General features: G+C 42.3%; 1 protein-coding gene across 3 annotated transcripts in view; it reads left to right on the top strand.

The window, feature by feature from the left end:
• Window positions 1-24348, top strand: part of CUNH9orf153 (chromosome unknown C9orf153 homolog) — a 60535-nt gene that overhangs the window by 14083 nt on the left and 22104 nt on the right. For 2 of the 3 annotated variants that reach the window (XR_009215311.1, XR_009215312.1), the window contains exons 2-4: window positions 17021-17112; window positions 18630-19119; window positions 20699-20835. Coding sequence is in view for 1 of the 3 variants with exons in the window: in XM_058445654.1 (XP_058301637.1) it covers window positions 17047-17112; window positions 18630-19119 (556 nt within the window). In the remaining 2 variants the exon portion in view is untranslated. The remainder of the gene's footprint in view (window positions 1-17020; window positions 17113-18629; window positions 19120-20698; window positions 20836-24348) is intronic. The other variant, XM_058445654.1, reaches the window with a different exon arrangement.

Below are 24348 nucleotides of genomic sequence, written 5' to 3'. Positions count from 1 at the left end.
AGGTTTTTGAAATGCAAATGAGATTTTTAAAAAATTATTTCATGTGTTAATCCACGAGTCCAGTTTGGCTGCTTTAAGTGGCTGCTTGCGGCACCAAGGGTCTTCACCAAGTAATCATGACCTTCTATAGCCTGCTCTGCTTGTCAGGACTGAAAAGCCTGCATTATTAATGTGGAAGATGCCATGTCAGACTGGCTTAGGAAGTCCAAGCTGTAGTACAATGGCTGCACTGCAGAAGGTTTCACTTTTCCCAAATCCTTAGTAAACTCCTTCACCCCTCAGTGACAGAAATCAATGGCATGCGATTGAGTATCCTTTAAAATTACATTCAAATGCTGCGAGAGAACCTGAAAACATCTTTCCAAGGCAAATACAACCAAGCATGGATTTATTATCTCTTTGCCAAGCTGTCCTCAGCTGAGACGATCAACTGCTCAGCAGCTGAGAGGAGACTTCAGAGGGAAATCACCCCATCATGTTTGCTTTTGTAGAGAACTCAGTGACATGTTTGTTACATGAGTAAATTGTAAGCCACCTGGCAGGGCCACCAAACACTAGCTGTCATTGCAGGAGACTTATAACTGAGAGCTGAGGTTTTGTAAATTAGTAGAAATAAGGTGAAAAGAAAGCTGTGGGATGTAGAAACTGACAAACTGACCCAGTGCCCAAGTATCATCAGGATTCTTTAGGGGAAAACAGGAATGTGAGCATCTCCTCTCACTCACAGGAAACAATCATTTTTAAAGTCATGCTTTTACTTTGAGAATTGTGATAAATCTTTTCTTTTTATTTGTTAGAGTTCTATTCTATTTATTAGAATTCTGTGCTGATGCCCTGAATAGGTCAATTAGAGTGATTTGCAGGCAAGTAAAAAAGAAAACCTCATTCCAGGTGACACTAAAAATAGGAAGCATACACCTTCAGAGCAGCTTTATTCACAATCGCAATGAGGTGGAAGCTACTCAATCGTCTCTCCACAGATGAATGGATAAACAAACTGAAGCGTGCAACCCACAATGGAGTATTACTCTATAACGTGGATGAACCCGGAGGATATCATACTAAGCGAAATAAGACAGTCCCCAAGAAACGAATACTGTATGATTTCACTAATATGAGGGTCCTAGAGTAGTCACACTCAGAGACAGAATGCAGAATGGTGGCTGCCAGGGTTTGGGGGAAGGGAGAAGTGGGAGTTTTTCAGTGGGTATAAGGTTTCAGTTTTACAAGATGAAAGGCTTCTGGAGATGTGTTACACAATGATGTGCATGCAGTTAACACTACTGAATACTACACTTACAAATGGTTATGATGGTAAAGTTTGTTATATGTTTTTACCACAATTAAAAATAAAATGTTTAAAAGGGAGATGTGGCTGGGCACGGTGACTCATGCCTATAACCCCAGCACTTTGGGAGGCCAAGGTGGATGGATCACCTGAGGTCAGGAGTTCAAGACCAGCCTGGCCAACATGGTGAGACTCTGTCTCTATTAAAAACACAAAAATTAGTTGGTTGTGGTGGCAGGCGCCTGTAATCCCAGCTACTCAGGAGACTGAGGCAGGAAAATCCCTTGAACCTGGGAGGTGGAGGTTGCAGTGAGCTGAGATTGTGCCATTGCACTCCAGCCTGGGCAACAAGAGTGAAACTCCGTCTCAAAAAAAGAGAGGTGTAAGTTTGCAGGAGATATTTATAGGATGCTTTTGTTTACATAAGGTTCAAACACATGCAGAAATGACAATAGAGTATGTTGTCAGGGATACATGCACATGTGAAAAATAGAAATAAAAAAGGAGGAGAATGCTAAACACAAAATTCAGGAGGGTGGTTATCCCTGGGATTAGGGAGGGAGAAAGATGGAACTGAGGATGGGGACAGAAAGCGTCAGTGGTGTTCCCGATATTCTTTGTCTGGGTTTGGGGCACACAGATCTTCATAATTATTCATTCGCCAAGAAAGAAAATACTCCCATTTAAACTCTGACATGCTCTGTCATCACATAATTTTTATTTTATATCTACTTTGTTTTAGAGAAGAAGAGCTCTTTTAGATCTATTTAGGCATTGGTTTTTATCATACATCTGCTGCCATATTCAGTGCCTACCATGACCACTACTAAATCAGTGTTATCTTTGAGATCAGCCTTGTCCAATAGAAATAGAATGCAAGTCATTGATGTGATTTTAAATCTTCCAGGTAGCCACATTAGAAAAGGTGAAAGAGGCCAGCATAATGGCTCACATCTGTAATCCCAGCACTGTAAGAGACTGAGGTGGGAGGATCTCGTGAGGCCAAGAGTTGGAGACCAGCCGGGCAACATAGCAAGACCCTGTCTCTACAAAAAAAAATTATTTTAAAAGAGAAAAGGTGAAAGATACAGGCAGAATTAATTTTAATGCTATATTTTATTTAACTCAATGTATCTAAAATATTATCTTTTTGTAATTGATATGAAAATCCCTAATGAGATACTTTTCATTCTCTTTTCATACTTCAGCAAATCTCAATTTGGACTACTCACACTGTAAGCTCTCAGTAACCACATTTGACTAGTGGCTACCATATTGGATGGTACAGATCCAGAAAGTACTTGAAACAGCAATTAAACTCAACTTGTACACTCCACAATGTGTGTATTATAAGGTGAACGGATGGCCTTATGAACAGCTATGTCCAACTTCGTGCAGATCTAGGCCATAGGAACTAGTCTTGAGGCCACTGGGCCAACATCAATTGTGAAACCAATTGATTGTGAGAGGCAGCCTGCTTTTCAGAAACGTGAAAATGTGAAATTGCTGCAGTATGGTAGTTGCAGAGCAACTGCCTGTGAGTATGAGATCAGTGGTTATTAGAAAAGCCTAAGAACAATGTAGCCAGATGGTGCTGGAAGCCTGCAAGAAGTGAATCTGGACTCTGAATGTTAGATTCAGGCGATGTGGCTTGCTAAATGCAGTCTTGTCACCTGTTAGATGGCTAGAGCCTGGGGGATCATAGTTAAGGGTCTGAGAGGCTGAGGCAGGAGAATCGCTTGAACCTGGGAGGCAGAGGTTGTGGTGAGCCGAGATTGTGCCATTGCACTCCAGCCTGGGCAACAAGAGTGAAACTCCGACTCAAAAAAAAAGAAAAAGAAAAAAAATTCAGTGGTTTTAGGTGCTCTAAGGCCAGAACTGGGGACAGAGACCAAATATATTTCAAATTATACCACAGTTGTTTCTGTTGCAATGGAAGGTTTATACTTGAACATCTAATTTATTCTCTATCATCATGTTGAATTCAGGAAGGAGAGAGAAAATCTCCTATGCCCACTTTTCTATCTCGAAAAATATTCTCGAGAGTAGGAATTGCTTCAAATATTGTTTCATGTTCCCAAAGGGCCTGTCATGGGACTGGGTACAATAGTAACTCAATAGACACTGTCCATAGAGACTAATTTCTCCTCAAAACAGGAAGGCCACCTGGTCTGTAACACATCACCAAAGGAACACATGCTTTCTATAAAAAACAATTCAAATAGTGGAAAACATTCGAAGTAGTAAAGTGCCAAAGCCCCCCTTTCGTGCCTTCCCGCTCACTCCCTTCTATTAAGATGTGGCCTGTGGGGCCGGGCGTGGTGACTCACACCTGTAATCCCAACATTTTGAGAGGCTGAGGTGGGTGGATCACCTGAGGTCAGGAGTCTGAGACCAGCATGGACAACATGGTGAAACCCCGTCTCTACTAAAAATACAAAAATTAGCTGGGCGTGGTGGTAGGTACCTGTAATCCCAGCCACTCAGGAGACTGAGGCAGGAGAATCACTTGAACCCGGGAGGTGGAAGTTGCAGTGAGCCAAGATCGCACCACTGCAACCCAGCCTGGGCGACAGAGTGAGACTCCATCTAAAAAAAGTGGTGTGCGTCCTTCCAGAGGATGCTCTGTGAATTCACAACTATGCATAAATTCTCACTTGACAGACAAACGTATTTTCTCTCCTACATAAAATACATATTTGGCCTCACTTTTTATATGGTGGACTCATACTGTACAATTACTGTTAGTACATATTCATTTTTAATTAATAAGTTTCTAACTGATAAATTATAAGCTGTACATGGCAGCCAGAGTGCTCCTTTAAGAATAAATGTAAGTTAGAAAAACAAAACAAAACAAAGCTGTGCCAACTACTCAGCTCAGCCTGCTGCACAAAGTCTTGTGGCAGCAGAAAAAAAAAAAGACTGTAAGCCAGATCCTGTCTTCCTTTGAGCCTGCGATGGCTCCTCAGTTCCCTCTCTGCAAGGCTCTAAGAAGACAGGGCTCTCTTCCTTTCCCCTCCTCTCTCCCTCTTTCCTGTTTCTCTTGCAACCTGCTCTTCCTCCAGCACATGGCCTTTGCCCCGGCTGGTGCTTCTGCCTGAAAGATTCTTCCTGTTTTTCTCAGGGCTCAGTGTCACCTCAAAAGGCTTTGGGTCAAATGTTACCTTCCCAGTGAGGTCAACACAACCACCCTATTTAAAGTTGCAACCCTCCATCACCACACTCCCAATCCCCTTTACCCTGATCTCTCTGGTAACCTTCATTGCACTTAATGGCTTTCAAACTTACAAATTCACTTATCTTATGTATGATGTTCTGTAAGTTCCCCCTTGCTAGCCTGTAAATTCCACAAGAGGCCAGGCATGGTAGCTCACGCCTGTAATCCCAGGACTTTGGGAGGCCAAGAGGGGGAGGATCACTTGAGGCCAGGAGTTCAAGACCAGCCTGACCAACATGGTGAAGTCCTGTCTCTACTAAAAACAGAAAAATTAGCCAGGCCTGGTGGTGGGCACCAGTAATCCCAGCTACTTGGGAGGCTGAGACAGGAACATCACTTGAACCCAGGAGGTTCAAGTGAGCTGAGATCTTGCTGCTGTATTCCAGCCTGGACGACAGAGCGAGACTCCATCTCCAGAAAAAAAAAAAAAAAAAGAAATGTATGACTTTTCCTATAAAAACTTGTCTATGTTAGCCGTCAGGGAGTTTGGTTCTTAAGCATGAGAATCACCCAAGTCTCCTTGCCTGACGTCCTGTAACACATGCCTCCCTTTGTCTTGCTACAATCATGATGTCAGTGTTTGGCTTTGCTGTGCTCGGCACAGACCCAAGTTCAGTTTGATAACAATCTCCCTCCCACAACCAAAGCTATTCTTGGCACCCTGAAATAGATGGGGATCCGCCACCTGGAGAAAAGAAGATGAGTATCTACCAGGCAGGCCAGCTCCAGGCAGGACCTGGAACATGCAGCCCCAGTTCTCTCCTGGCATCTCTTGCTCGTGCCCAGGCAGAAGCGCCTAGGGTGTGCTAAATGACGGGGCTGAGGTGGAAATTGGAACACGTCCTTGCAAAAATAGTATAAGGCAGCACTCATGATGAGCAGAGGTATATATACCAGGTGAGTTGGTGGACTTTCCATCATTAATAAGAAAAGCAAAGAGGAGGCTGTCTCTATAAGCATAGAAAAAATAAGCTCAATATATGGGTTACCTGATGAAAGGGTTAATATGAGAAGGCAGAGGAGAGGGGGTAAGGGCACAAAAGAAAGCAAATTAGGGCCAGGCACGGTGGCTCACGCCTGTGATCCCAGCACTTTGGGAGGCTGAGGCGGGCGGATCATGAGGTCAGGAGCTCGAGACCAGCCTGGCCAATATGGTGAAACCCCATCTCTATTAAAAATACAAAAATTAGCCAGGAGTGGCGTCGCGCATCTATCATCCTAGCTACTTGGGAGGCTGAGGTAGAAGAATCGCTTGAACCCGGGAGGTGGAAGTTGCAGTGAGCCGAGGTCATACCACTGCACTTTAGCCTGGGCAACAGAGGGAGACTCCACCTCAAAAAAAAAAAAAAAAAAAGAAAGAAAGAGAAAAGAAAAGCTAATTAGTGTGGTTGCGGTGGCTCATGCATGTAATCCCACCACTTTGGGAGGCTGAGGCAGGTGGATCACTTGAGGTCAGGAGTTTAAGACCAGCCTGGCCAACATGGTGAAACCCCGTCTCTACTAAAAATACAAACGTTAGCCGGGCGTGGTGGTGTGTGCCTGTAGTCCCAGCTACCTGAGAGGCTGAGGTGGGAGAATTGCTTGAACCCAGGAGGGCAGAGGTTACAGTGAGCCGAGATAGCGCCACTGCACTCCAGCCTGGGTGATAGAACAAGACTCTGTTGCCAAAAAAAAAAAAAAAAAAGGAAAAGAAAAATGAAAGCAAATTAAATTGCACTGAAAAATGTGCAAGATCATACTTATCCACTATAGCGTAATATATAAAACTGTGGGTTCTGAAGTCAAACTACTGGTTTCATCACAGATTTGCCACTTATAAGCTCTTTTATGCTAGGGAAGGGGTGCTTACCCTGTCTGTGTTTCGATTTCTTCAAATGTAAAATGGGGTTATAATTGTACATGTGTCAGAAAGTTGTTGAGTGGATCAAATGAGATAATATATTTAAGTTCTTAGAACCATATGGTTATAAAGGCATATAGTAATTTTCACAGAATATCAGCTAGTATTCATAGCTTTTAGTAATGGTCAGTATCATCGAGTTTGTGTGCACCGGTGCCTTCATTATCTATAAGACACATAATGCTCAGGGCACTGAACTACTCCACCATCAGGGGTCTCTTACCCTGAGTGGTGCTGGGTGCATCCTGGAAAATTCTAACAGCCCACATTCCCTTTTGTACATACCAGGAAGGCCCTTCTGTTAACACAGTTTTCCTTCAAGCAGATCACAATGCAACTGACTAGATTTTTGTTTCCTTTTAAAAACAGCTTTATTTAGGTATAATTTACATAGGATAAAACTCACTCTTTTTAGCATACAATTCAGTGATTTTTAGTAAATTCAGAGTTGTTCAACCAGCACCACAATCTAACTTGAAAACTTCTCTGTCATCCCCAAAAGAAACATGGTGCCCACTGGCACACACTTCCTGTTACCCCTCCAGCCCCAGGCAGGCTGTAAGGGTTTGCTGCTGAGCCCCAGTCCAGCCACCCAGGCCCTTCAGGGAGTGCAATAAGCCACCTTATTTGGAGTCCCCTAAACTATAACTCCTCAGTGAAACATTATAAGCAATCTCCCATGATGTGTAATTTCTACAGACAGCTGCCTTCAGCCATTTCTTTTTTTTTCTTTCTGCTGATTTGAAAATGTGTCTTTTTTAATTGCAAAAGTAATAAATCTTCATTGTAAAATACATAAAAGTGCAAAGAATTGTAAGAAGAGACAAATTTCTCATAATCTTACCGCCAGATGGAACTGTTAACATTTTTAAGTGAGTCTTTTTTTTTTTTTTTTTTTTAACAGAATCTCACTCTGTTGCCAGGCTGGAGTGCAGTGGCGCAATCTCAGCTTACTGCAACCTCCACCTCCCGGGTTCAAGTGATTCCTTTGTCTCAGCCTCCTGAGAAGCTGGGACTACAGGCGTGGGCCGCCATGCCTGGCTAATTTTTTGTATTTTAGTAGAGATGGGGTTTCACCATGTTGGCCAGGATGGTCTCGATCTCCTGACCTCGAGATCAGCCTTCCTCGGCCTCCCAAAGTGCTGGGATTACAGGCATGAGCCACCGCACCCGGCCCATATATGATTTTTTTTTTTTACAAAAATAGAATTATATTATAGATACCTTCTTATAGTCTTTGTTTAGTATAAATATTATTTTAAAAATTTCCTGTCATTAAACATTTCTGTACAGTTTTGTAACTTCCCCAAATTTGTTCAATTATGAGCTCATCATTGGACATTGTTTCTTATTTTTTTCTATTATACATAATACCTTTTTCACATCTCTGGAGATCTATTTCAGCACACATCTCTGCCATTTGTTATACTAACCTCTCTCATTCAACTTGGAATTATTTCTTTACTTACTATGCTAATTCATGAAAGAAAAATTTAAAGATACAAGGAAAGTAAAAGTTCCACTGTAACCCAAACTCTTAGGGACTACTGTTTGGGCAGTCCCAATCTTGGAATCTTGGGGTATGTCCTTCCCTATTTTAAAATGAATATGATAAAATAAAATGAATATATCACTATAGATATGTTTTAAACAAAAACAAGATCATATTCCAGGTATTTTGAAAATTTCCAGCTTTCTGTTATTGATACCTAACTTAATTCCACTGTAGTATGAGAACAGACGTTGTATGATTTTCTATTCCTTTAAATTAATTCTTGTGTGTTTTATGGCCTGGAGTCTGGGTTTATCTTGGTGAATGTCCCACGTGAACTTGATCTTGAGAAGAATGTGTAATCTGCCATTGCTGGATGAAGTAGTAGCCTATAGATGTCAATTATATCCAGTTGATTGATGGGGCCATTGAGTTCAACTATGTCTTTACTGATATTCTGCCTGCTGGATCTGTCCATTTTCTATAGAGGGGTATTAAAGTCTCCAACTATAATAGTGGATCTATTTCTTCTTGTACTTCTATCAGTTTTTGCCTCACATGGTTTGTTTTGGGTTTTTTGTTTTGTTTTGTTTTTCGGTTTTTGGTTTTTTGAGATGGAGTCTCTCTCTGTCACCCAGGTTGGAGTGCAGCGGTGTGATCTCCACTCACTGCAACCTCTGCCTCCAGGGTTCAACCTATTCTCCTGCCTCAGCCTCCCGATTAGCCAGGACTAACTACAGGTGCCTGCCACCATACCTGGCTAATTTTTTTATGTGTTTTTAGTAGAGATGGGGTTTTGCCATGTTGGCCAGGCTGGTCTCGAACTCCTCACCTCAGGTGAGGCCAGGCTGGTCTCGAACTCCTCACCTCAGGTGAGGCCAGGCTGGTCTCAAACTCCTGACCTCGTGATCTGCTCACCTCGGCCTCCCAAAGTGCTGGGATTACAGGCATGAGCCACCATGCCTGGCTTGCCTCACATGTTTTGACACTTTGTTATTAGGTGCATACATGTTACAAATTGTTATGTATTGACCCCTTTATCATTATGTAAAGCCCCTCCTCATCCCTGATAAATTTTATTGTTCTGAAGTCTGCTCTGTCTGAAATCAATATAGCTACTCCTGTGTTCTTTTGATTAATGAGGATAATATCTCTTTCTCTATCTCTTTACTTTTGATCGATAGGAGTTCTTATACTTAAAGTGTGTTTCTGGCCAGGTACAGTGGCACACACATGTAGTCCCACCTACTTGGGAGGCTGAGACAGGAGAATTGCTTAAGCCTAGGAGTTTGAAACCAGCCTGGGCAACATAGACCCCATCTCATTTAAAAAAGTATATAACAGTGTGTTTCTTGTAGACAACATATAATTAATTGGGTCTTCTTTTTGGTCCACTCTGACACTCTCTGTTTCTAATTAGTGTATTTAGACCATTGACATTAAAAGTGATCATGATGGGTTTGTATTAATATTCACCAAATGTTTTACTGTTTTTTTATTTTTTGCCCTTTTTCCTTGTTTCTGTTTTTGTCTTCCACACTTTCTGCCTTTTGTAGTTTTAATTGACCATTTTATATGATTCAATTTTTCTCCTTTCTTAGCATATCAATTATATAGTTTTTTTACTTTTTAGTGGTTGCCCTAGAGTTTGCAGTATGTATAGTTTACGACTAACCCAAGACCACTGTCAAATTACACTATACACCTTGCAGGCAGTGTGAATACCTTATAATAACAAAATGCTCCTAATTATTTCCTCTTGTTCTTTGTGTCATTGTTGTCATTTGTTTCATTTTATAATAAGCTATAATTGTTTGAATACATTCTTGCTATTATATTTTGTTTTGTTTTTGTTTTTTACTTAGAGACGGGGTCTCCCAATGTTGCCCAGGCTGGCCTCAAACTCCTAGGTTCAAGCAATCCTCCTGCCTCAGCCTCCCAAAGTGCTGGGATTACAGGCATGAGCCACCTAGTCCAGCCTGCTGTTATTATTTTGAACAAACTGTTATCTGTTTCATCAATTAAGAATAAGAAAAATAAACATTTTTATTTTAATCTTCATTTATTCCTTCTCTAATACTTTTCACTTCCTTATGTAGATCTGAGTTTCTTACCTACATATTTTTCCTTCTCTCTGAAGAAATTCTTTAACATTTCTTGCAAGGCAAGTCTTCTGGCAACACATTCCCTCAATGTTTGTTTGCCTGAGAAAGTACCTCTCTTTTACTTTTTTTTTTTTTTTTTTTGAGATGGAGTCTCGCCCTGTCACCCAGGCTGGAGTGCAATGGTGCAATCTCGGCTCACTGCAACCTCCGCCTCCCGGGTTCAAGTGATTCTCCTGCCTCAGCCACCTGAGTAGCTGGGATTACAGGCGCACACCACTATGGCAGCTAACTTTTTGTATTTTTAGTAGAGACAGGGTTTCACCATGTTAACCAGGCTGGTCTCGAACTCCTGACCTCGTGATCTGCCCTCCTCAGCCTCCCAAAGTGCTGGGATTACAGGCATGAGAAACCAAGCCTGGCCCTCTCTCTCTCTTACTTTTGAAGGATAATTTCACAGAATTCAGAATTCTAGGTTGGTGGGTTTTTTTCTCTCAACACTTTAACCATTTCATTCCATTCTCTGCTTCTTTGCATGCTTTTTGAGAAGAAGGAAGAGGTAATTCTTATCTTTGCTATTTACAGCAAATAATTACTTCTAATCTTCCTATGGCTTCTTTCAAGATTTCTTTTCTTTATCTTAGGTTTTCTGCAGTATTAATATGATATACCTATGTGAAGTTTTTTGTTTTGGGGGGTTTTATGCATTTAACCTATTTGATGTTCTCTGAGCTTCTTGGATCTGTGGTTTGGTGTACAACATTAATTTGGGGAAATTTTAAGTCATTATTGCTTCAAATGTTGCTTCTGTTTCTTTCTTCTGGTATTCTCATTATGCGTATGTTATACCTTTTGTAATTGTCCCACAATTCTTGGATATTCTGTTACCACTTTTTTTCCAGTGTTTCTCTCTCTCTCTCTCTTTTTTTTTTTTAATGGAGTCTTGCTCTGTTGCCCAGGCTGGAGTGCAGTGGCGCGATCTTGGCTTAGTGCAACCTCCGCCTCCTGGGTTCAAGCGATTCTCCTGCCTCAGCCTCCTGAGTAGCACATGCCACCACACCCAGCTAATTTTTGTATTTTTAGTAGAGACGGGGTTTCACCATGTTGGTCAGGCTGGTCTTGAACTCTGACCTCGTGATCCACCCGCCTTGGCCTCCCAAAGTGCTGGGATTACAGGCATGAGCCACCGCACCCAGCCTTTTTTCTCTTGACTTTCCAGGTTTGGAAGGTTCTGTTGAGATATCCTCAAGCTCAGACATTCTGTCCTCAGTCATAGCCAGTCTACTAATGAGCCCATCAATGGCATTCTGCATTTCTGTGACAATGTTTCTGATCTTTAGCATTTCTTTTTGATTCTTAGAATTTCCATCTTCTGCTTATATTACCTGTCTGTTCTTGCATGCTGTCTACGTTTCCCATGAGAGGCCTTAGCACATTAATCATGGTTTTACATTCACAGTCTGGTAATTCCAGCACCCCTGCCATATCTGAATCTAGTTCTGATGCTTGCTCTGTCTCTTCAAACTCTGCTTTTTGCCTTATAATTTTTTGTTGAAAGCCGAACATGATTCCTGTACTGGCTTTTCTGGAGGTTTCTGCCTTGTTCTCAGGGAACCTCCTACTTCAGTAAGCTGCAATTCCCTGTATTTGCCTGTCTGTTTCTCCAATTTTAGAACAGCAATTTGCCCTGTGACCTTACTTCTCTACCAGATCTAAGAGGAGTTGCTGGTACTTCCAAGCTCCTTGCATGCCAGAGGAGAAGCCACACTAGAAGTCCTGTTGCCCATATTTCAGCTGGGTTGTCTTTTAATTGTTGATTTCTAAGTGTTCTTTGTACATCTGTATACAAGTTCCTTGTCAGATGTATGATTTATAAATATTTTCTCTCATTCTGTGATTGGTCTTTTCACTATTTTCACTAAAGCACAAAAGTTTTTAATTGTGATGAAGTCCAACTTATTTATTCTCTTCTTCTGTAGCTTATGCTTTCGTGTTACACCCAAGAAAACATTGTCTAACCCAGGGTCACAAAAATTTACCCGTATGTTTTATTCTAGGAGTTTTATAGTTTCAGCTCTCATACTTAGTTCGATAACCCATTTTAGGTTCATTTTGTATAAGGATTGAGGTAAGGGTCTAACGTCATTCTTCTATGTGTGGATATTTAATTGTCCCAGAACCGTTTATTGAAAAGACTATTTTCCTCCATTGAATTATTTTGGCAACTTTGTCAGAAAATCGATTCAACATAATTGGGTTCTCTCTAAATAATTTTTAGCCTTTATTTCATTTCCTGTTATTTATGTTTTCATTTTATATGACACAATAGCTATTCAACATTGTGGTTCTCTCCATTTCAGCTTCAGTTCTACTATGTTTTTATTTAGATTGTCATAAAAGAGAAGGAAGGACATTCTGTTTGACTAAATGGGGAATCAGAGTGAGCATAGACTCAAAGAATGCACAGAAAGAAGTGCAGAAGATTGTTTCAGAAAAAAATGAGCCCAGATGGCTAAAGTATGGAGAACATTTATGGCATTGTGGTAGCATTGAAATATGATGATAATTATTATTTTTTCTGCAACAGAGTCTTGCTCTGTCACCAGGCTGGAGTACAGTGGCTTGATCTCAGCTCACTGCAACTTCTGCCTCCCGGGTTCAAGTGATTCTCCTGCCTCAGCCTCTCGAGTAGCTGGGACTGCAGGGATGTACCACCATGCCCAGCTAATTTTTGTATTTTTAGTAGAGACGGGGTTTCACCATGTTGGCCAGGATGGTCTCGATCTCTTGACCCTGTGATCCACCCGCCTCAGCCCCACAAAGTGCTAGGATTACAGGCGTGAGCCACCGTGCCTGGCTGAAATATGATATTTTTAAATGATAGAAAAGTGTCAGAAGCAGATTGTAGATAGTCTCTGTAAGTCTGGTCAAGAAATTTATAAATTGGATGGGCACAGTGGCTCACACCTGTAATCCCAACACTTTAGGATGCCAGGGCAGGTGGGTCACCTGGAGGTCAGGAGTTTGATACCAGCCTGGCCAACATGGCAAAATCCCATCTCTACCAAAAATACAAAAATTATCCAGACGTGGTGGCACATCCCTGTAATCCCAGCTACTCAGGAGGCTGAGGCAGGAGAATTGCTTGAACCCAGGAATGGAGGTTGCAGTGAGCCGAGACTGCGCCACTGCACTCCAGCCTGGGTGACAGAACCAGACTCCGTCTCAAAAAAGAAAAAAGAAAAATGAGGACTGTAAAACTACACTAGAATTGATAATTAAGAAGTCACTATTGTTTTTAAGAATTCAATTTTAGTTCATCAGCCAGGTGGAAGCTAAATGTCGTTAGACCGAAGATTATATGACAAAAATATAAATATAGCAAGTTCAGAGGTAAAGAAGAGACAAGGGTCCAGGGTGAGTGGTAGGATCACAGTCAAGAGAAGTTGCATTATTAGCCCAAGTGGAAAAAATTTTACATATTTGCAAAGAAAGGAAGGAGCCATTGGGGAACATGAGATTGAAGATAAGAGAATGATAGGAAGCAAGAAGGAAGAAAAGAGTTCTTGTTGGAAGGGAAGGGAGGATAACTGAGGGGAAATATTCCACAAGAGTTATGAGGAGGGGCCGGGCACGATGGCGCACGCCTGTAATCCCAGCACTTTGGGAGGCTGAGGTGGGCGGATCACTTGAGGTCAGGAGTTTGAGACCAGCCTGGGCAACATGGCAAAACCCTGTCTCTACTAAAAATTAAAAAATTAGCCTGGTGTGGTGGCACTTGCCTGTAGTCCCAGCTATTGGGAGGCTGAGGCAGGAGAATGGCTTGAGCCCGGGAACTGGAGGTTGCAGTGAGCTGAGACTGTGCCACTGTACTCCAGCCTGGGTGACAGAGTGAGACTCCATCTCAAAAAAAAAAAAAAAAAAGAATTATGAGAAGGATAAAATAGATCACCCTGGGTGGGAGAGAGAAAAAATTAACATTAGATGAGCAGAGAGAACTCTTTTCCTTCTGATTTGGAGGGAAGGGTGAAAAGTTGGGGGTGAGTGCAAATGGAGAAGAGGATACCATCCCTGGGAGTTTCTGTGAGATGCCCTTGCTCTTCATAGCACAAGGAAAATTTACTGTAGGAATTCGTGGGAGTAACGATGAAGAGAAGTGCCACAGTTCCCTGCAAAAGCTTCACTTTACTCACACAAATCTCTAAACAGGCCATTGGCCATATTTCCATGACTTCACCAGGAACACTCTCCATGAGAGATTGGGTCAAAGGGCTGATCTAGATTGAGGCATTGACTTGGATCAAGCAAAGACTGAGGTTAAAAGTTTGCTAGTCAAGTCAACCTTTAAGTGTATAAAAGCATTTCTGGCTAGTGATCTGTTTCAGCATTCGGAATCCTGACACTTCAGTGAGAGGGAAATGCACCCAACGGTAGTTTAGCAAAGAGGATTAGCAAGAATCTAAACTTATTTGTGCTCCGTTCCTTGTCATCATCAATACTATTGTAATAACGTGAGGACATATTTCTTAGCTACTGCTTTGACTTCATGTATAGAGAGTTGCAAGATTGGCCATTGAAGCTGGATATTGGCACTGCTGATTAAAATTGGGAGGTGGCAGGGAGAGAGAGAGAAGAGGGGAGAGAGGCGAGAGGTTACACCTTTCCCTCCTCTGAGGGAAGGGAGGAGAATATGTATTAACCCTTGGTGATGGGAGAAGGCAGCCTTCCTGTGGTGGGCAACTCTGAAGCTGTCTGAAAGACAGTAGCAATGGTTGACTGGAAGACATTGACAGGTTTTAGGTAAAGCACATTACAGAAATATTTTCCTTTGCAGAAACAATTTCCTTCCTTTGCAGGAGGAAAGCACAATCAAGTCTTATTTTATTGCCTAGAGATAAACAGGTCTGTGGCAGGCATGCTGCACTGTATTGCTTTTCTAGTCCTGTATATCAATATAGTGATCTCAGTAGTGACAAATAGTGACAAAAATGTATTTGAGATTTTATACATATGTATATATGCATATACATACATGTATATATATATAACCGTGTGTGTGTATGTGTGTGTGTGTTGGGGTGTGTGTGTGTATCCGTTCTGGGTTTTTCTACTTTGCTCAGGAAGGAGGAGAAACATAATTATTTTCACTTCATCCCAAATACCAAGTGAGTGTTTTTGGTTCATCTCAGACACTCATCCCAGTGACCATAGCTGCCAGTCATGATACAGAGGTACCCTGTACCTAGAAATACATTTTCTCTCCATATCTTCTCTTACCTACCAATAAGGGTTTCACTGGAATAAATTAAGCCAAGAATGTGAAGTTTTATGGGGTTTATCTGTATTTATTGCTATATAACAATTCATGCAAAGCTTAGTGGTTTGAAACAACAATAATTTACTCTTTGTCAAAATTTTAGACTTGCCTTGCTCAGCTGGGAGGTACTTCTTCTCCATCTGGGATTGGCTGAGGTTGCTTATGCTGCTGTAGTCATCTGGAGGCTCATATGGGGCTGGGTGAACCAAGATGGCTTTATCTACATGTCTAGTGGTCAGTGCTGGCTGCTGAGTCTGCATGGTCTCTCCACATAGGCAGCCAGATCTCTCTTTACATGGTGGCTCAGGCTCCCAAGAATGTGTAGGAAAGCCACAAAACCTCTCAAGGTCTGGGTTCTGGCACTCACACTATGCCACTGACACAATGCCACAAGCTATTGGTCAAAGCTAAGCATAGGCCAGGCCAGTCAAATGTGGGAGAGAACTTAACTGCCACTTATCAATGAGATGAATTGTGGAGATTCCGTGGCCATTTTTAACCTCTTGCAGAAAAATTAAACACAATTCCATCTGCAAAATGCCTTATAGTGTATCTGACACAAAGCAAATTATTTTCAAAATGTTTATTGTTTTTATTATTATCATTACATATGAGCCTTTTCCTCCTGAATAAAAAACATTTTTTGAGTGTAAGGAGGTGGGTGAGTTTTTCTTTAGATGAACTGAAAGTTGATCAGAATATGTAAGACAAGAAAATAAAACCATCCAGCTGGGCATGGTGGCCCACGCCTGTAATCCCAGCATTTTGGGAGGCTGAGGCGGGTGGATCACCTGAGGTCAGGAGTTCAAGACCAGCCTGACCAACATGGTGAAACCTTGTCTCTACTAAAAATACAAAATCAGCCAGGCGTGGTACCACATGCCTCTAATCCCAGCTACTTGGGAGGCTAAGGCAGGAGAATTGCTTGAACCCAGGAATGCGGAGGTTGCAGTGAGCCAAGATCGTGCCATTGCACTCCAGCATGGGCAACAAGAGTGAAACTCCATCTCAAAAAAATAAATACATAAAATAAAAAAATAAAACCATCCATATAGGATTTGTTACACTAGTATTGAAACTAAATACACATGTTGTAGAAGAATTTGGGTATTTCAGCGAAATGCTCACTTGAAACGTGACAAATTTGGCAGACCTAAACTACGAAAAAGCAAATGAAAAATTTAAATTGTATTTAAATGCTTTGGATTTGTGTCCCCACCCAAATCTCACATCGAATTGTTATCCCAGTGTTGGAGGTGGGGCCTGGTGGGAGGTGACTGGATCACGGGGGAGGATTTCCCCCTTGCTGTTCTCATGATTGTGAGTTCTCATGAGACCCGGTTGTTTAAAAGTGTGTAGCACCTCCCCCTTTGTTCTTTCTTTCTCCTGTCCTGGCCGTGTAAGACGTGCCCTGCTTCTCCTTTGCCTTCCCCCAATAATTGTAAGTTTCCCGAGGCCCCCCCAACCATGCTTCCTGGACTGCCTGCAGAACCATGAGCCAATTAAACCTATTTTCTTATAAATTACCCAGTTTCAGATAGTTCTTTAGAGCAATTCAAGAATGAACTAATACAGGTATAAAATTTTCAAAATGTCCCACTCACAAATTTCTTAAGATTTAAGAAGCCTCACCTCCCCCTTTGTATTCTATCTGATTTTTAATCTTTGATTTTTGTCTTTTCTCATATTGCTTTTTTTTAGGAATTAGAGAATAAAATCCCAGCACGATGTTCCTCATTGGAAACACCAGTCCAGCTGAGGACAATAAAGAAGCCGCCCTTCCTCAATGTTCAGTATGTACTTAACATTGTACAATGAGGTGTACACGGGGAGCTTTACATTCAAGAATCATAAACATTCAAACTATTGAACGCACAGTGACACACTTGGGAGCCATGGGAAACTCCAAAATGTCACTTTAATGGCTTAACATTCTTAGTCACAGAGAAGTGTAGCTCTTCCCAGGGCAGATGGCCAGAAGTGCTGAGCTGTTTTCGTGATAGTTTGGTTATATAATTCGTTATAAAGAGCCATTCACCAATGTTAGCACACTTTCTTTCTTTCTTTTTTCTTTAGGAAAAGATGTATTAACCAGAGAACAATCCACCTCAATTTCCAGGCTGAAGATTTCATTATATCAGTCCAAACATCACACTATTTAACTCCCCAAAAAAACACTGGAAAAAAAGACTATCAGTGCTAACACATTTACATATAAAATCTCCACCTATGTACCAATTTCTAAAACTGTTATAAGACAGATACACAATTTGGGATAAACTGACAAAACAGACTATTATAAAATATTAAAAGCAATCCTCCTGGTCCATGGGCCCTTGTCGCCCCTTACTTGAAGTTGGCATAACTGAGAATGCGTCCATATATTCCTGCACCACCTTGTAGCAGAGCTCATACTGGTTCCAGGGTCTGGACCACATGTGTAGCCTCTGTAGCCACAGACTCTTGACATTCTGGAAGACGTCCAAAATCCCTTCTACTTTCCCACGCGTTAGCTCACTTTCTATTTGTTGCCCTTGCAATAAAATTGACTAGGATTGAAAGAAAACTCTGCACTGGGCTAAACGACCTAAATTTTGGCTCTAACCTGAGACTATGGCCTCTTTGGCCTTCCAATGTAATGGCCTAAGAAACCTCTTAGAAATGATAGGATTTGTAGGAAGTATAGGATTTTAGATGGGGACAGGTCCTCTCAGGGATCTCTTACTGTTTTTTTTCTGCCAATAACTATTCCCAGATACTCAATGTATGTCACTATTTGCTCTGGTCAAATATCCCAGTGAGCAATGACTATTATAGCCTCCTCAGCACTGGATTCCTGAACATTATGGGCTCTTTGGACACCAGGATGAAGCTTTGATATCTAAGTGATCTGGCTCCCTTTCTTCCTTCAAAGACATATAGCATTGTTCAAAACAAGCAAAGGCCACAGTCTCCCACCGCTATTTCTCTCCGTGGTCACTCATAGAATTTCAGAGTTGGAAAGATCTTCAAGACTTCTTAGTTCAATTCCAACTGCCTAATTTTATAACAAGCATTTATAAGATGTGTCTAAATAATACATCTTTAGGGGAGTGAATCAGAGATTTGACCTCTCTGTTCTCTATTCCACATTGCCACAATTGACTTGGTTTAGTTAGGCAAAGATATCTTCCAAAGACAAAAATGCTTTTGTCTTTATGGTTATTTATTGTCCTATGGTTATTTGTTATTTTTCCTAGGGTTTGTGGGTCTGCCAGAATATTACATTTTTGTCAGTCTCATGACTTACCACTTTTTTTTTTGTCCACAGCTTCCAGAATTATATGCATGTATTGAGAATTTTAATAAGGAGAGCAGGAAATCAAATCTTCTAAAAACGCACAGTATTTCACTTAACGAAGCACAGGAAGTACTTGCTAAAAACCTGAATGTCATGTCATTCACCAGGGGCACTGATGTGAGAAGAGATCTCCAACCTGTTATCAGGTGCACAGTGGTTAAAAAAGAGAAGCCAGCATCCATGACTGAGCTCCTCCACCGCAGCTTACTGGCAAGCTCACTCTCTCCCATGGAGAGGCTCTCCAGGTCCCAGCAGAGGCTGTCACAGCATGGGATCTCCCCTCCCAAGCACACTTTTCCTTATGAAATTCTCATTGATCACTCGAATGCCTTGGCCCAAGTTACCATACAGAAGAAGGTTCCAAGCGCCAAAATCTTATGCAGACTAGGCATTTCCAGTGCCACCCCGGAAAAGTTCATTTCTGAAGATAAACTTCGTAGATACTTCTTAGTTGACCCAGGTAATTTAAACAGATGAGGCCATGTGGGAGAAAAGGAATGGAAATCTCATTGCAAATTTACTAGAGCAGAAATAGTCCAATACTGACCTACAGCCATTTTGTAGTTCTGAGGTTCATGGCTGCTATTAATATGTTTGCTTTATGCAGTGTCAATAAAATGCAGAACAAGCCTGGAAAACATAGAAAGACCCCATCTCTAAAAATAAATAAATAAATAAATAAATAAAAATTAGCTGAGCTTGGTGGCATGTGCCTGTAATCTCAGCTACCTGAGAGGTTTAGGTGGGAGGATCACTTGAGCACATGTGTTCGAGGTGGCAGTGAACTATGATCACACCACTGCATTTCAGCCTCGGCAACAGAGCAAGACCCTGTCTCTAAAAAATGAATAAGTAAAAACAAAAATAAATCAAAATGCAGAACAGAGAATCCAGAATTCCAGGATCAAGTCTCAGATTCACTCTTAAAAAGATATATTGTTGGGCCAGGCATGGTGGCTCACGCCTGTAATCCCAGCACTTTGGGAGGCCGAGGCGGACGGATCACCTGAGGTGAGGAGTTCAGGACTAGCTTGGCCAACATGATGAAACCCAGTCTCTACTAAAAATACAAAAAATTAGCTGGGCATGGTGGCGGGTGCCTATAATCCCAGCTACTTGGGAGGCTGAGGCAGGAGAATTGCTTGAACCCAGGAGGTGGAGATTGCAGTGAGCCGAGATCGCACCACTGTGCTCCAGCCTGGGCAACGAGGACAAAACTCTGTCTCAAAAAAAAAAAAAAAAACCATGAAACTTATGATGCTGAATTTTAATGCGAAGGGAGTGTCTTACACTTTAAGTCTCCATCTTATATAATTTGAGAGAGGTAATATTTTGTCATTTTGTTAATAGATTACATCAATTTGTGATAACCCTCTGAAGCAGTTTCTTGATTCAAGATAAGACCATTTTCACAGCAAATATTTTGACACCACCATTTTTATATTAAAAGTAGTGGGATGGGGCAATATGGCAAAACCCCAACTCTACAAAAAAATTTTAAAAATTAGCCAGGCATGGTAGCATGCACCGGTAGTCCCAGCTACTCGGGAGGCTGAGGTGAGAGGATAGCTTGAACCCAGGAGGCAGAGGCTGCAGTGAGTCAAGATTGTGCCACTGCACTCCAGCCTGGGGAACAGAGCAAAACTCTGTCTCAAAGAAGAAAAAAAAGTAATGGGAGAGGCAGAAGGAGCAAATTTAAAGGAATAGATTGATTACTGTGAGTATATTTGGTCCAAAGAGTTGGAAGAGTTTTTGCTGTAACTCCCTACATTGACATCTTAACAGAGCCAAATGCAGGCTTCAAAATCCTTTCATAGAGTCCTAATTTGTGGGCTCTGGAGCCTAGGTAGCAGTGCAATTAAAGCAATGATAGGACTGGCCTAGATAATTCACAAAGTACACAAGTAAAGTCTGGGACCAGAGAGGAAAAATCATGAAAAGTATTGAGACTCAGTAAGAAGAACTAGTCAAAAACCTATTGAAGAAGGGTTTTGGATGTTTGATGAGGTCTTGAACATTTATGACTTTGCCATCCATAGGGGCCAAGTTTTTCTTTCTTCCTAATGCATGAATTACCTGCTGCTTACCTAACTTCTGGAGGTCTCTGATGTGGTCTCACAAACTGTGTTGGAGTCTCTTCTCTGCCTCCGTATCTTCATTTCCTGAAATCCCAGAGGTAAATTTCTGGTACATGTCATGTCTATTCAAGAAATATGCTAGCTGGGCATGGTGGCTCACGCCTATAATCCCAGCACTTTGGGAGGCCAAAGCGGGTAGATCACCTGAGGTCAGGAGTTCAAGACCAGCCTGGACAACATGGTGAACCCTGTCTGGACAACATGGTGAAACCCCGTCTCTACTAAAAATACGAAAAATTAGCTGGGCGTTGTGGTGGGCACCTGTAATCCCAGCTACTTGGGAGGCTGAGGCAGGAGAATCGCTTGAATCCGGGAGGCAGAGGTTGCGGTGAGCCAAGATTGCGCCACTGCACTTCAGCCTGGGCGGCAGAGCGAGACTCCGTCTCAAAAAAGAAAGTAAGAAAGAGAGAGAGAGAGAAAGAAAGATGCATGGAGTCAGGCAGGAATCTAAGTGAAGGGTATCCAGTAATCCCTTAGGGGTAATTAGTATTTCAACAATTCATCTTCTACTCTCCTACTTAGTCCAGAAGAACTTTAGGATCCTGGTATTCCAAAGTATACTAAAGGACATATTCCTACTAGCATCAAGCACCCGGGGAGGAAAAGAGAGTGGGCGTTGCCGTTTTGCTCTTCTATCGTATGAGCTCCTCTTGTTCAGGCTAAATCCCATGGAATCATATAGCTTAGGAACCAAAAATAACAGAAAACTAAATAGTGGTTATTTCTCTTACATAATTAGAAGTCTAGGGGTACAAGACAAGAGCCAGAACAAAGCTTTTTTTTTGAGACGGAGTCTCGCTCTGTTGCCCAGGCTGTAGTGCAGTGGCACGATCTTGGCTCACTGCTACCTCTGCCTCCCAGGTTCAAGCAATTCTCCTGCCTCAGCCTCTCCTGTGTAGCTGGGACTACAGGTGCCCACGACCAAGCCCAGCTAATTTATTTTTATTTTTATTTTTAGTAGAGACAGGGTTTTACCGTGTTAGCCAGGATAGTCCCAATCCCCTGACCTCGTGATCCGCCTGCCTCAGCCTCCCAGTGCTTTTTATCTCTCTATTTATTTAATGAACACATTGTCATTGTACATATATATGGAGTACAATATATGTTTCAATAGATACATATGTTATATAGTGATCGAATCTGTGTATTTATCCTGACCTCATGCACTTACCATTTCTTTGTGGTGATGACTTTTAAAAGCCTTCCTTCTAGCTATTTTGTAAGATACCATATCTTATTGTTAACTATCCTCACCTTACTGTGCAATAGAACACCAGAATTTATTCCTCTTATCTAACTGTAACTTTGTTCTCAATTATTTATTTACTTGAATTTTAATTTTTTTTTTTTTTTGAGACACTCTGTCATCCAGGTTGGAGTGCAGTGGCACAATCTCAGCTCACTGCAGCCTCAACCTTCTGGGCTCAGGCAATCCTCCTATCTCAGCCTCTCAAGTAGCTGGGACCTCAGGTGCATGCCACCACAACTGGCTACTTTTTGTATTTTTTGTAGAGATGGGGTTTCGTCATATTGCTCAGGCTGGTCTTGAACTTCTGAGCTCAAGCGATCTGCCTGCCTTGGCCTCCCAAAGTGCTGGGATTACAGGTGTGAGCCACCGCTCCTGGCCCATTTTACATTTTGAGATGGTATCTTGCTATGTTGCCCAGGTTGGCCTCAAACTCCCGAGCTCGAGGAATCTTCCTCCTTCAGCCTCCCCAGTAGCTGGGACTACAGGTGCATATCACTATGCAGGGCTTCTAATTATAACTCTGAACCCATTGACTGATCTCTCCCCATCCTCCCCTCCCACTCCCTACTCTGTCTCTGGTGACCATGATTCCACTCTCTGTGAAGCTATGCTTTCAAATGTCTCCAAGGACCCGGGCTCTGCCATTTTTTGTGTGTGTGTAGCTTTTGTTTTCATGGCCAGAAGACATCTCTTTCACCCTCGGAGGCTGTGGCCACATTCCAGGCAGGAAAAGGTGGGATAGGATGAAGAGCCACATTGATACTTCCGTTCTCTTTTAATAGGGAAGCAATGATCTTCCAGAACACCTCTCCTTAGGTGATTTCTTTCTACATCTTGTTGGCCAGAATTGTGTCCAATCATCACCCCTTCCTGTAGGGAAGGCTGCTGAATAAGAGTTCTTAGCTTCCCCCTCTATAGCAGAGGAAGGCAGAAGAGGATTGCAATGCGTGTGGAGTAAGCTAACCTAAAGTTTCTGTCAGAGATCATGACATGAAGCTTTTTTAAATTTTATTTTATTTGACAGAGTCTTGCTCTGTCACCCAGGCTGGAGTGCAGTAGCACGATCTCAGCTCACTGCAACCTTCGGCCTCCCGGGTTCAAGCGATTCTCCTGCCTCAGCCTCCAGAGTAGCTGTGATGACAGGCACCCACCACCAAGCCCGGCTAATTTTTTGTATTTTTAGTAGGATGGGGTTTCTCCATGTTGGCCAGGCTGGTCACTTTGGGAGGCCGAGGCAGGTGGATCACCTGAGGTCACGAGTTTGGGACATGAGGCTCTTTAGTCATCAAAATCATCAGCTCTAAGACCTTCTCTTGTTAAAGATCCCCTTCCTTCCTTTTTGCCACCACTTCTTGCTATGCCAGGCCTCCAAAGATCTTGTCAAACTCCCTGAAACTTGGCAACTGGCCTTATGAACGGACTGCTGAACACCATGGCAGTATCTGTTCTACTTGGGGAGGTATGAGCCCAATGAAGAGTCTCTGGCACCTGTCTTCTACTTCAGACATGCACAAAGTCTATATAAAGACTTCCCACCAGGCAGGCCCAGGCCCTCCCAGTATAGGGATGGAGGACTGACTGGGGTGGGGTGGTGCCTGCTCAGTCTTTGGACTACAGGTGACATGCTCAAATGTCACATGTGGGACAGTAAGGTCACCCACCAGAAATAGACCAGCCATCTTGCTTGTCTGCTGTGACCATAATTCTCCTTATACTTGTTCCCATGGCCCATTGGCTCCTGGTTTTACACTCCAACCCCTGCCTTCAGCCTTGATTTGTTGTTGTTTTCAGCGTTACAATGTATTTAGCCATGAAAAGGGTGGAAGGGAAGGGAAAGGGGAATCGCTGCTGGTCGGGGGAACATGTGTTTTGTCTTTGCTTGATTCTTTCTCCTTGGCTCATTAGCTACTTGAAGGAATTGTAACTGCTAATGACACCTCAAGCTTGTGGGTTCTGAATGAGTATGGAAAATGGCCAGATTCTAGCTCAGCCACTGCCCTTTTATACTTAGGGCTTACATTAGCATCTTGGAAGAAATGACACTAACAATCTGTGCACTTCTAACCCATCTTCCTCCCTGTTTTAGGATCCTTTTCTCCTCCCTGCTGCTTTTGGTGCTCTGCAGAGCTCTCCATTTGCACATTCTGTTAGGATCCAAGCACCGAATGAGATACTGCCTCCACCTGCTGGGGCCCTGCAGGGTCCACTCAAGCCCAGTTAGCCAGACCCACTCAATTGCTGTTTAGGAGCAGGCTTTACATGAAATTGACATCACAGGGTCTCCCTTAAATTTATAAAGCTT

The sequence above is a fragment of the Hylobates moloch genome, unplaced genomic scaffold, assembly GCF_009828535.3.
Source record: "Hylobates moloch isolate HMO894 unplaced genomic scaffold, HMol_V3 SCAFFOLD_10, whole genome shotgun sequence".
NCBI classification, from domain to species: Eukaryota; Metazoa; Chordata; class Mammalia; order Primates; family Hylobatidae; genus Hylobates; species Hylobates moloch.
Note: the sequence above shows the minus strand (reverse complement) of the source record. Positions and strands in the feature narration are given on the sequence as shown.